The sequence below is a fragment of the Leiobunum rupestre genome, chromosome 5 (assembly GCF_980474605.1).
Source record: "Leiobunum rupestre chromosome 5, qqLeiRupe1.1.hap1, whole genome shotgun sequence".
In the NCBI taxonomy this organism is placed as follows: Eukaryota; Metazoa; Arthropoda; class Arachnida; order Opiliones; family Sclerosomatidae; genus Leiobunum; species Leiobunum rupestre.
Window position 1 is genome coordinate 29069090 of NC_143388.1, and position 14603 is coordinate 29083692.

At 35.1% G+C, this 14603-nt stretch overlaps 1 protein-coding gene across 2 annotated transcripts in view; it reads left to right on the forward strand.

Moving 5' to 3' along the window:
* LOC149944056 (E3 ubiquitin-protein ligase MARCHF8-like) overlaps nt 1-14603 on the forward strand; it is a 71488-nt gene that overhangs the window by 20246 nt on the left and 36639 nt on the right. For both annotated transcript variants that reach the window (XM_090174718.1, XM_090174719.1), the window contains exon 2: nt 11189-11257. In XM_090174718.1, the coding sequence (XP_090030844.1) occupies nt 11222-11257 (36 nt within the window). In that variant the 5' untranslated portion in view covers nt 11189-11221. The remainder of the gene's footprint in view (nt 1-11188; nt 11258-14603) is intronic.

The window sequence follows — 14603 nt, forward strand, 5'->3', positions numbered from 1 at the left end:
GATTTGAGTGGGAGCCCTGTTATTCTGAACGATAATTTTATCGTACCTAGTCTGTGACGTCATGGACTATGGTACTCTCTGATTTTTCCCCCACTGCATCTGGTAGATACTATAGTCCCCACTATCCTACCAAATTGATTCTTTTAATATCATTGCTAGATAATTTGGCGATGCCAATTTAGCGCGCATTCTAAAGGATAAGAGTGAGCGCGTATTTTTAAAACCGTGTAAGTACCCGCGTACAAAATTCAGTAGTAGAATCCCGTGATTACGAGTGTAAACAATTAAAAAACAACGATGTTCGATTTGTGATAGAAAATATGTATCACGTAAAATGAAAATAAATATATTCGGATATGCTCTTGCAAACCTTTTTCGTGAAAAATTAGAATAAAATGGTATGACAGTGTACTGAACCGTCTTTTACAATGATTTTATCATATACACTACTGTTATGATAGATATATGGTCTGATATTACCGCCGATATATTGGGCAATATTATCGGCCACGAATAGCCGATATATCGGCTGTACCCATATCGGTGCATCCCCAGTAAAAACTTGGAATCATCTGGATTACAAATAAAAATCTTGTTCTTAAAAATATCGGCAGATAAAATAATTAATTTTTTTTAAAAATTCTTCGGAGATCCAAAGTTGAGTACAATAGAAGTGGGATACAATAAAACGATTTCTTGATTTGAAAATCGTGTAGTCGTATTGGCTAAAAGTTGTTATTTCGACCTTTTCGACCCTTACTCTACAAAATTGCTCATTTCGTAAATGTTTATATTCTTGAAGGTTATGTAAGAACGACTGTACACCCGTTTGTGAATCTATTTTCTCCCAATACGTCCCGTCATCGTCCGTTAATACAAACGGTAAACAGTACACTGGTACAGGATAATGAATCCATTTAACCGTAACCTATAAACCCATATCCATCTGAGGTCTTCTCAAGGTCGATTCTTCGCAGAAGCACGAAGGACGAGGAAATATTCTCATTTTTAGATTGAACATAAAAATATAATTCAGCTTCATTATATCTCTAATTATTTAGTCTTATGATGAAACTTTTATATACAAGATTAAATCATTAGTAACATAATATTATACATTTTAAATTTAACATAAAAAATATAATTAACTTTCGATTCGTCAATTAAATAACCAGTGCCGCATTATCCATAGCGCCAAGGCTGAGTAGACTGAAGCATAGGGGCACACCAAGAGCAGGGGCCCATGCATCACGGGGGGGGGGGGGGGATGTTGAGGTGCCCAAGAATTTCGAAGCCTTGGGGCACTGCCATGGGTTAATACTGCACTGTTAATAACATTTAAGTTGCGGAAACTACAGTGTTGTAAGTCGGAAAATTTTCCGTATTTTTCCGAAAAAAATAAAATGTTTTAATTCCATGATTAGTCTAATATTATTTGCAAAATTAAATAAAGCGGCATTTTCGCCTAATTTTTCGAATCTAAAAGTAAAACTAAACCTCTAGACTAGTTTAAACTGTTTAACAATGTAACACTATTAATGTTTTGTAGTATGTTTACTGATATTAGACATTTTATATCGATAAAAAGATAAAAACATTAAAAACCCTTAAAAAGTAATTTGTTTCAGTTTTTTATTTTTCCGATTTGCGGAAATTTTTTAGAAATTTTTCCGCATTTTATTTTTCTGGAAAATTAACGACACTAGTATTATAATACTACAATCGAAAGAAATTTTAATAATATCCCAGGTTATATCATAAGTAACATAATATTAACAAGTATTACATTGAGCGTTTTCGGTTAATGATAGTCGGTCGCGGAGTTTTTGCGCAAGGTAACTATTTTCTCTTATTTGGCAAAATAGGACTTTCCATAAAATAAACTATGCTTGCTGAACTTACGTTCAGTAACGCTCAACAAAAACATGGATGAGTAATCGATGCCAGTACAGTTTTTCGTGTTTCCGTTTCACGATGGGTCGGATTGAAATCCGATTATCATCCAAAAAACCCGCTTCCAAGATCTCGGTGAGAAGGTTTTTTTTTGATGTCTTGACGTCAAACGCGTCGGTGTTTACAGTTTAGCTGGCGGAGGAGTTAAAATTATATAACTGTAGTTTTAATCAACAATTCTACTGGTTTGCTTTACGAAACGATAGTTTCAATAAATGATCAAGACTAACTTTTAACTGGTTTGCTTATTTTTTTAAAAGTTGTTACCATTTAATTGAACTTCTCAGTAAAAAATGTTAAGCCTTGGTTAACTGTGGCTTTGGATCAATAATATTTTTCGCTTCCTCTGATTTTCGGGCCCCGTAACATTTATCGCCACCATCTTTAAAAACAGTGCCGACTAGAAATAACCCCGTTCAGTAACTTCCTACGTCACTATGACGACAAGCGCTCATCAAGCAAGCACTTTTTGTTCCTAGATTTGCGTTACTGAACCAAGGATCCTATATGTTAGAAGGATATGAGGCGAGGGACGAAAAATGTCGGTGGTCATGCGCGATAGAGAATCCGTCTTTAGATTCCTTCAAGGACAAAACATGGAGGAAGAACCGGCAAAATTTGTCCTCGAGGGAATAGAAACGAGACGTCCCACGTTTAGAAGCTCTCTTAATATCGACGGCGCTGCTGGCGTTTTGAAAACACGGAGGGCTACCTATCCTTCTAACATATAGGATCCTTGACTGAACGTACCCCTGGTTTTTATGTAGCTCATTCGTCACGAAAACGTAGAAGTTCAGTTCAGTCTGAGTTTATACTTATAAACAGGGTGCGTCGCCAAATTTACTCTTATGTCCAGGGCTTTTCGTAGTAAAACGTCATCGATACGTCACCCGTGACGCAGCAGCAACATCCAAACAATAAGTCCATAGTTACTTTATAACAAGGCCTATTGAGAGAAGCACTCATCGTTTGGTTTTTATCCATAACCGAAAATTATCCGAATGAAAATTTATTTTTGCATAATAAATCGCTTTATAACCGCGAATAATATCCATAAATAAACAGTTAATCGCAATTTTTATGAATAATCGATATTTTGTTGGTTAATTTATCTGTTCCGCCGAGCTCTACTCATCCTGCTGATGTTATTCGCCTGAAATGTGAACCTTCGCGGGCTTCTGTCGAGTTTTCAAAACGTTTTTTGGGAGAAAACATGGACTACGGTTACATGGGGCTCTGAACGTCGACGTAAGGGAACGTCGACGTTCCGAAAAAATATACTTTACTTGCGTTTTATTTGTATATAATTTTAAGTAAAGTTTCGATTTCTATTCAATTATAAAATAATACATTTTTAAATATAAATATATCAAGTATTTCATATAATAATAATATATCAAGAATGTATTTATTTATTATTAGGAAGAATGATTATGTTGCGACAATCGCCGGGCACGTTGAACGCCTTTCCCCCATCTCGCGCGGGGGGGAAGACAAAACGTCACCGGCGTTTGATTTCCATCGCGTTAGGTGACGTAAATTTTAAGCAGCCAATGAAATACCGGGACTATTCGTTTTATTTTAAGCGGAGGAGCGTACTGGGGGGACCAACGGGTGGATTGAGAGAAAGGCTATAAACCGTCTCAACATAGACATTCTCCCTAGGTATAAATAAATACATTCTTGAATATATCAAGTATTTCATATAATAATAATATATAAAATGACATCTTTCATACGTTGATTAATTTATTATATAAATTAATTATAAATTATGTTCATTATATTTTCAGTATAATTTAAAAAGTTTCAAAAATTATAAATTGCGATTTGTAGTTAGTAAATTGTTTCGAAATATTTTAAATTATTTATAAATTAATAGGAAATAAAATAAAGTATATAAAATAATATTTATATAATTATTATATAAATATAAATAGTAAATAATATAAAAAAACTCAAATTAAAACGAATTTATTTCGGAACAGTCGGATATGCGGTAGGAAAAATCCCTACTAGCCAAGGGAACGTCGTCGTTGAGGGGTTACACGCAGCGCCGGACGTCGACGTAAGGCGTTAAGTCGACCGTTCGAGGTATTTTTCGTTAAGTCGACGTATCTCCCCGCGGTTACATGAGAAAAATAAACGTCGACGTTCCCTTACGTTTTTCCCGAACGGGTTTTTTTTGGTAGGATATTAAATGCTATTTATATTTAAATATGCAAAAAAACAATAAATTATAGTTATACGTGTTAACAAAAAATAAGTATTTTAAAGGGGCTCCAAAGTTCGGTGGCCAAAAAAAAAGAAAATTGAGCATGCTTTTCATTCCCCCCCCCCCCCAACCCCCCCAACCCCTCACTCGGCCTTGGCAGAGGCGGGCAGAGTTAACCGTAAATTTCGCACTTTACACACATTTTGCCACCGAACTTTGGAGCCCCTTTAAGTTAAAACCGATATATTGTAAAATAGTAGAAAAGTTAAACTCTAATGCACCGTTATAATTTAAAAAAATTATGTATTACAGGGTTGCCACACGTCAGGGAAATTATGGAAAAATCAGGGAATTTCAAAATGGGCCTAAAATGTCAGGGAATTTTAAGAATTTGTAAAGATTCAGGGAAAAGTCATGGAATTCAATTTTGTCATGGCACTTTTTGAAGGTAATTTTACTATAGATCTATGATCAACTCTATGATTATCATTTATTTCCTTGGAAGTTTGGCAAATTTTTTCAACATTGCAATAACCTTTTTACTGGAATATAAGTCCATTTAAATTTATTAACTTCTGATAAAAGTAAAATATAAAAAAATTAGCCTTATGAAGTCAGGGAAAATCTCTTAACATGGTCAGGGGAAACAGGGAATAGTCAGGGAATTTGAATGTCAAAATTTTGTGGCAACCCTGTATTAGTTAAATAACTGTGAAAACAGTAATAACAGTAATAATAGTAATTAATAGTGACAATAATAATATTAGTAATTATTAGTGAAATTCGTATAATAAATAAAAACTACTTTTTAAATCGAAACTGATAAAAAATAGTCGGATCGTAGTAGAAAACCCTACTGGCCAAGGAAACGTCGTTGTAAAGAGGTTACATGCAGCGCCGAACGTCGACGTAAGGCGTTAAATCGACGGTTCGAGGTTGTTTTCGTTAAGTCGACGTATCTCTCCGAACGTCGACATTCGTGCGGTTACATGAGAAAAATAAACGTCGACGCTCCGAGCTCCATGTAACCGTTTCTAGAACTATTACATCATGAAAAAAATTTACTAATAGACGCTAGCATCTAGGGGCAACAAACACAGCACCCCACACAAGAAGAACGCAACCCGTCAAGTCGTGGATTTTCTTGCGTACATTTTTAATTGGTTAGACGCTTTAGCGCTTGCTGGCGTCGGAAGGGGAAAATTCGGAAATTGTTTTCCCCCTTTCCGTAAAACGTTCGGCGTAAAGGCTCGTCCAATGAAATGGTACACAACGCTGCGTTAGCGTGTTTAAAGGCCAGCTGCGTTCTTCTTGTGTTAGAATCTAAAGCCCAAAAACACCAACTGCGAACGTCGACACAAAATGTATTAGGCCTAACGGGAATTTTTACTTCAACGCTCGTTGTGTAATGTTTTTTCCTTAGTGAAAACCAGGTTTTATTGTAGGACAGTCGTTTCTATTACTCGTTAGCGTCGTAATCAATTCCTGATCGATTCCTAGGGCCCCCCTGTGAAAAAAATTTAACAAATTTCATAAATTCTAAAATGCCAAAAATAGAAAAAATAGATAAAAATTGACAAAGAAAACATCAAAACTGATCAACTTTTGATCAATTTGAGGTCAAAATCCCATGCTATTTTCAATGGGAAAATGTTTTGTGTTGTCAAAAACATTTTTCGTTGCCATGGCAAAACGGTTGCCCATTGAATAAATTCCCTTTAGGATTTTTCAAGTTACACGAAGGTCTACCAATCCCCCGAGTTTGAACAAAATCGGTGGGTTACACTTCGGGATGTCTCTTTGTTAGTGGACCTAAATTATATATCCCATATAAATATATTGTTAAAAATTAATAATAATTAAATTTATAGTCAATTTTCAAACGAGCCAATCAACGCGACATAGGTATCGTTTTCGTCGAAGGTAATGATAATTTCCCAAACTGAACTGTTTTAGATACCTGGTTTTGGAAGTAGGGTAAACAATAATAATAATTAGATAATTTAGATGAATCAATCAAAATTTAAACCGCTATTAGCAAAATAAAATAAATAATAGTTCGTAATTCTTAGGATAGATGGCGTTGCCGTTCTCGACAAAGTCACGTGACTACCATCTTTTCAGCCCCCCTGGACTTTATAGTTTCGCCTATTAACTCGAGTCATCGTCATCGCGGAAGAAGGTACAGTCATTCGTATTTAAAAGCGAAATTTATTTATTATTTGCAACGGTACTGTTTAGAGTTATATGTTCGCAGAATCATGTTGATACGAATCCCTCAAAAAGTTATGAAAGGTGTTGCAAAATTATGACATCTAACACCAACTACTACTACTACTACTATATACTACATTTCATCTACCACCAACTACCACTACTACTTCTACTACATTTCAGTCATATAATAGATGTGAAACTAAAAAGAGCTAATTCACGTCGAGCCGACACTTGCTTTAATACCAAGCTCCAAGATTGTTTTGACTTGATGGAAACCCATTTCAATATTTATAGCGTGAGTCCATAATTATTTTCCATAAGTGTATCTATTAGTAGAAAACAAGCTAACATATTCGTTAGTTTTCCCAGTAATTCTGATTTTGCATTACGAGAATGGTAATAATTTTGATTTTGCATAACGAGAATGGTAATAATTTTGATTTTGCACAACGAGAATGGTAATAATTTTGATTTTGCACAACGAGAATGGTAATAATTTTGATTTTGCACAACGAGAATGGTAATAATTCTGATTTTGCACAACGAGAATGGTAATAATTCTGATTTTGCACAACGAGAATGGTAATAATTCTGATTTTGCACAACGAGAATGGTAATAATTCTGATTTTGCACAACGAGAATGGTAATAATTCTGATTTTGCACAACGAGAATGGTAATAATTTTGATTTTGCACAACGAGAATGGTAATAATTCTGATTTTGCACAACGAGAATGGTAATAATTCTGATTTTGCACAACGAGAATGGTAATAATTCTGATTTTGCACAACGAGAATGGTAATAATTCTGATTTTGCACAACGAGAATGGTAATAATTCTGATTTTGCACAACGAGAATGGTAATAATTCTGATTTTGCACAACGAGAATGGTAATAATTCTGATTTTGCACAACGAGAATGGTAATAATTCTGATTTTGCACAACGAGAATGGTAATAATTCTGATTTTGCACAACGAGAATGGTAATAATTCTGATTTTGCACAACGAGAATGGTAATAATTCTGATTTTGCACAACGAGAATGGTAATAATTCTGATTTTGCACAACGAGAATGGTAATAATTCTGATTTTGCACAACGAGAATGGTAATTATCTCGATTTTACGTCGCGATAACGGTAATTATCTCGATTTTGCGTCGCGATAATGGTACTTACCCTACTACCAAAGTGTGGATCGATGTAGGAAGACGTCATACGTAAAAATATAAGCGCCTCTAGCGATAAAAATAAGCAAACTGAAATTCAAATTATCATGTGTCAGTTCTACGAACACGTTCACTGTGACGACGAGGCAAAGAGCACGTTTTAAGTAATTAACCCCAATGACTTAGTCTGAAGTCCATCTAAATTACGTGGTCATTCCAGAAATGGCACAAGATAAGTAAAAATGTAACTGACACACTTATGCGTAATATAATTATTAACTTAGTTCGTACAAGAATGTATTTATTTATACTCAGGGAGAATGAATATGTCGAGATAATTTTTAGCGTTTCTCCAATTCCACCCGTTGGGGGCCCCGGTATGCTCCTCCGCTCTAATAAAATCAAATAATACTGCAATCTCATTGGTTCTTAAAAATTACGTTTTTCGACGAGATTAACGCTGCTGCGAGGACGCAAAAAATAAGACCGCCTCCTTTTTCCTCCCCTCCCCCCCCCTTTAGCGTGACGGGGTTAGGGCCTCAACGTGTCCGTCGATAGTCTCGACATATTCATTCTCCCTGAGTATAAATAAATACATTCTTGGTTTGTAGTTTTATTTTAAAAATTCTTGATAACAAATTCTAAACGGTCTTTGTCATATTTTATTTCATTCGTTTTTAGTAAACATAATTTTAAATATTCTCGATAATTGGAATAGCGAGATTTTGGGGTAAGTTATTCTCGGTGGGCTATTGTACAAGGTGTTCAAACGAGAAAGGCTATTATTCGCGATTAAACCAAAGAGTGTTTTCCTAAAATACCACTTTCATAATATCACTGGTAAATATGGTAAATAATGCAAGTTCGAAAAATATTACGTTGTACCGAAATTATCCGCATCTCTGATGTGTACACTATTCTTCAACACAATTCTAGGGGATTTGTGTGTGTTAGTTTCACGTATGGTGTCCGCACGATTTCTGGCACATGATGAAATACATGCATCTTGCCCTCGTCGGCATTGTTAACATTTGTTACAGGTAACTCGAAAAATTCACTTCGTCTAAAATTTAATTTAAATTTACGTGTTCACCGAGGTGTTCACGTTGCGCTACTTTATTTCCAAAGCCAGTTAATTCGAAAAATTATTTTTCGATAAAATTGGTCTGGACTTTTTTTTAAGTTAATGTACAAGATGATTGGAAATTTATTTAATTTAAATTTAATATTTGAAATATACAGGGTGCGTATACGACCTGGAAAACTTGGAAAGGTCGGGGAATTTGAAAATGTTTTCAAAAGGTCGGGGAATTTGAAAATGTTTTCAAAAGGTCGGGGAATTTTAAAATGTTTTCAAAAGGTCGGGGAATTTTAAAATGTTTTCAAAAGGTCGGGGAATTTTAAAATGTTTTCAAAAGGTCGGGGAATTTTAAAATGTTTTCAAAAGGTCGGGGAATTTTAAAATGTTTTCAAAAGGTCGGGGAATTTTAAAATGTTTTCAAATGGTCGGGGAATTTTAAAATGTTTTCAAATGGTCGGGGAATTTTAAAATGTTTTCAAATGGTCGGGGAATTTTAAAATGTTTTCAAATGGTCGGGGAATTTTAAAATGTTTTCAAAAGGTCGGGGAATTTTAAAATGTTTTCAAAAGGTCGGGGAATTTTAAAATGTTTTCAAAAGGTCGGGGAATTTTAAAATGTTTTCAAAAGGTCGGGGAATTTTAAAATGTTTTCAAAAGGTCGGGGAATTTTAAAATGTTTTCAAAAGGTCGGGGAATTTTAAAATGTTTTCAAAAGGTCGGGGAATTTTAAAATGTTTTCAAAAGGTCGGGGAATTTTAAAATGTTTTCAAAAGGTCGGGGAATTTTAAAATGTTTTCAAAAGGTCGGGGAATTTTAAAATGTTTTCAAAAGGTCGGGGAATTTTAAAATGTTTTCAAAAGGTCGGGGAATTTTAAAATGTTTTCAAAAGGTCGGGGAATTTTAAAATGTTTTCAAAAGGTCGGGGAATTTGATTCCGGAAATTTTGTACGAACCCTGATATTGTTAATACATCGGGGGTATTGTGTGTACTTAAATGTCCGTAACATCTTGTTTTTTAGTAAAATCCACGAGAACTTGCTTAGGTATATGTTTCAAGCGAATAACCTTAGGAAGACCTGTAAATTAATACTGTATTATGAAATTCTGCTATTATTTACACTAAAAAGTACCATTTTTGGAATAAGGCAAATAGAGTGCTAGCAGTTAATGCGTTTTTAAAAGTTAGTGACGTCACAGCCGTAGCTTCCGTAGTGGTTGTCATGAAAACTCGCGTTTTTTCTCAATAGACGTTTAACATTGGTGACGTCGTAGGGTTTCAAGCTGCTGGCACTCTATTTAATGAACATTATCATCAGTCAGAGATTCAGAAAATAGGCCAGTTTCGCCCTTGTGGTGCTCATCAGAACTCTGAAACACTATTTCCTGAATTAATTTTATCTAAAAATTAAAAATAAATTAATTAATAAAATCGTGTACAAACGTGAACACGTTTTAAATTTAATAAGAAATATAGTTCCTCGGAGGCGACCGTACGCGGAAAAATGTAAATTATTTTATCTATTGCCCTTCATTTTAATCACCATTTGAACAATTGGAACGGTAATTTAATACGATAGATAAAATCGAGGTTGATCTTTTGCTTTGTCTGTATGAAAACCTTTTTAGAAGGTTAAGACAAAAAATACTTTAAATTTTTTTCTAAATTTCCCGAGGCGGTAGTTGCATCGAACGCGTTGAATAATAATCGCACACTTACATTTAACTTACTGTAGTTTTAACCGTACTACCATAAGTAACATAATGACAATAAGTATGATACTTCCTATTGCTTTAATGCTAATTTTCTAACCGAACCTTTTTTCGGCACTGATACTCTCTTAAAGCTGTGACTTGGACTCGCTACTTACCGTTTTGGATGACTACTTTTTGATAAAAATTTAAACCTAATATCGGAGAGCACGTTCTGGAGTCGCGAGGGGCTTTGGCTTTGTTTTGAAGCCCGCGTGCGAATCACGCGTGATAAAAAAACACGAGCTCGTGGCGCCGAGAAAAACTTTTTTTAATTTTTATCATTGTAGCCTAATATTCCGCCTATCTATCGGAAACCAGATATTTCGGCTTAGCGGAAGTCTCGCGTATTTTAGACACTAGAGGGCTCTGTGCTGAGAAAACATCTTGATTACGCAATAACTATGAAAATCAGTTTGGTTGTAAATAACGTTAATTGTCATACTTATTTTGTTACTTATGGTACTACGTATGTTTTTAGACATGAAATGTGTGTGTTTGAGTTTGAACGGGTTTGCGTAAAGGGAATATAACCTGCAAAGCAATCTTTACGGAAGACCCCTTCAATTTTTCAAATATCCCTGTACAGTGGCGCCAAACATTTCTAAAGCCGAAGGCAAGTGCGGCCAGAGCTGCAATCGTTGGTGTTCCACACCAAATACCTGAGGTTATATTCCCTTTAACTGCTGGTCTATATTTTTTTGGTTGTTTAAAATTTTATTTTACGCGTTATTTATGCTACTTTATCGGTTGCTTTGGTCTCGTTATTTACCTTTTTAATAAATTTCGTGTTTTATCATTTCAGTTGTCGGTGTTTGAAGGTTTGACGAAGTAACTGATGGATTTTCTTTCCAAACCGCCGAAATATGAAGACGTACGTAGATTTGTCATAACTAAAATAATATGACATTCCCTATTGTTTGCATGCTAATTTTCATTCCGAATTTGTTCCAACACTGACGCTTTAGTCTTTGGTAGTGGGCCGTTATCTCTCTATGGTTAGTGGGCCGTTATCTCTCTATGGTTAGTGGGCCGTTATCTCTCTATGGTTAGTGGGCCGTTATCTCTCTATGGTTAGTGGGCCGTTATCTCTCTATGATTAGTGGGCCGTTATCTCTCTATGATTAGTGGGCCGTTATCTCTCTATGATTAGTGGGCCGTTATCTCTCTATGATTAGTGGGCCGTTATCTCTCTATGATTAGTGGGCCGTTATCTCTCTATGATTAGTGGGCCGTTATCTATGGTTAGTGGGCCGTTAATCTATTTCTCCTTAGGCATATTTAAACCCTAGGGGCTCTATGTTGAGCTAAACCTTGATTGTGTAATAACTGAAAATCAATTCGATAAAACTTTTTACTAATTGTCATACTTAATTGGGCTATGTTACTTATGGTTTACTTTAAATATCATCCCTGTAATTATTGTGGCGCCATCTACGGCAGTGCTTCGAACGCAGAATACTATTAAGTTTTGCAGAAACTGACGAACGGAAATTCCATGTGTTTATATTTCCGTATACTAGATGGCGCTCCAATTGCTGCCCTTGCGCAGACCGTATCACTGAAGAAGTGTTTTGTTCTCATTTCACGGGGTTCCATATTTAAATTTTCACTTTTATACTGGTAGCACCCAGTCGGGATATTTTTGAGCTATTTATTTAATCTTGAATCAATAAGTTCTGCAAATAATAATTTTATGAAATATTTAAAGTCCGTCTTTACTTTGTGATATATAGAATTCTAATGTACCTAGACAGTTTAATATTAATTAAAGGAAAGTAGGACACAAACTGTATCAATAAATCAGCTAATTTAAAACTTTGATAATCTGCAGTTTCTTAATATCCTTAAATCTTTATTTTAACCAGGGTTGTCGGATTTAAAATGATTTCTTTAAATAGGTTCTCTAGCAATGTCAATTCAGTACAAAGTAAATTAAATTTAGTTCTTAATTAGTAATTGCATTTAATTAAGGTTAATTTAAATTTTAGTTTCCATGGTTATTTCACTCAAATTATTATTCAATTTGTCGAGAAAGGTATAAAATAAAAATATTAAAATCAATAAAATCCGATTTAAATAAAATTGATTTCTAATTTTTAAACAAAACAGCCGTGTTTTAAACTTAAATGTTTAAAGAGAGCGACTGTCTTTAATTCTTGTCGTAATATGAAACAAGATGTCACGGACATTTGAGTACACACAATCCCACTGATGTATTAACTTAATAAACCCAAGAGGAATGTTATCGGAAAAGAATTATTCGAGTTATAATTTGTATAAAAACCAAGCGTTTCGAGTTAACTGGTTTTGGAAATAAGGTGGCGAAACGCGAACACGTTCATTTAAATTAATTTGTATAAAAACCAAGCGTTTCGAGTTAACTGGTTTTGGAAATAAGGTGGCGAAACGCAAACACGTTCATTTAAATTAATTTTTATAAAAACCAAGTTTTCCGAGTTACCTGGTTTTGGAAATAAGGTGGCGAAACGCGAACACGTTCATTTAAATTAATTTGTATAAAAACCAAGCGTTTCGAGTTAACTGGTTTTGGAAATAAGGTGGCGAAACGCGAACACGTTCATTTAAATTAATTTGTATAAAAACCAAGCGTTTCGAGTTAACTGGTTTTGGAAATAAGGTGGCGAAACGCGAACACGTTCATTTAAATTAATTTTTATAAAAACCAAGTTTTCCGAGTTACCTGGTTTTGGAAATAAGGTGGCGAAACGCGAACACGTTCATTTAAATTAATTTGTATAAAAACCAAGCGTTTCGAGTTAACTGGTTTTGGAAATAAGGTGGCGAAACGCGAACACGTTCATTTAAATTAATTTGTATAAAAACCAAGCGTTTCGAGTTAACGTCCAAGTTTTTCGAGTTACCTGGTTTTGGAAATAAGGTGGCGAAACGCGAACACGTTCATTTAAATTAATTTGTATAAAAACCAAGCGTTTCGAGTTAACTGGTTTTGGAAATAAGGTGGCGAAACGCGAACACGTTCATTTAAATTAATTTGTATAAAAACCAAGCGTTTCGAGTTAACTGGTTTTGGAAATAAGGTGGCGAAACGCGAACACGTTCATTTAAATTAATTTTTATAAAAACCAAGTTTTCCGAGTTACCTGGTTTTGGAAATAAGGTGGCGAAACGCGAACACGTTCATTTAAATTAATTTGTATAAAAACCAAGCGTTTCGAGTTAACTAGTTTTGGAAATAAGGTGGCGAAACGCGAACACGTTCATTTAAATTAATTTGTATAAAAACCAAGCGTTTCGAGTTAACGTCCAAGTTTTTCGAGTTACCTGGTTTTGGAAATAAGGTGGCGAAACGCGAACACGTTCATTTAATTAATTTTTATAAAAACCAAGTTTTTCGAGTTATCTGGTTTTGGAAATAAGGTAGCGAAACGCGAACGAGTTAGATGGCACCTGTATCAATTGGCACGAAATTCAAATATGACAATCGACCAAAAACACTAAAAGGGGGCAAATGCCCCACTTCTCGGGCTCCGACCCCAAAAATTACGAAAATCCCGTCGAGGCTATAATAGTGCCTACCGATTGAGATATCAATCGCCTTTGTACCACTAACGTACCGCGAGCAATCGTGTGTACGGCAGCTGGTCAAAAAAATATTTAGTGGCACACTTATGCTTGACTTCTGGGCATAACAAATATTTAGGGTCACACTTATTTTTTACGCGCCTGTTCATACGTTATTGTTATTGCAGGCAGGCTTTCAATGGAATGCGAATATAGCTTCATCGCGTAAAGAATTCAGGTATGACGCGAAATGGCTAATTAACTCACTTAAAATTAACTTTTTCCAACGCGGCTGCAACCTAAGCTGGAATAGGCCTAGAAGTAACAAAACTGGTGATTTTTGATCAAATCTTACTTACCTACTTCCTGTCGTACGACGTGCGTAAAAAGGGCGTTAAACGTGCGTAAAACGTTGGGGGTCACACTTATTGTTACTTCTGGGAACACATTGAAAGCTCGGCGCGAACGGCCTTGAAAAATGCGAGAGGGAAACTGGCGTTTAGAACTCTATAGACACGCGGATTTACCATGTCGGAAGTTGCGGGGGTCCGCATACGCTGTCGAAAAAACCTCACTTAGAATTAAAATTAAGCAACGTAATTGCAAATCTAGGGTTAAGGGAAACCACAGCTATTCAAAAATATAACTCTCATGAAAATCGGACTTAAATTAAA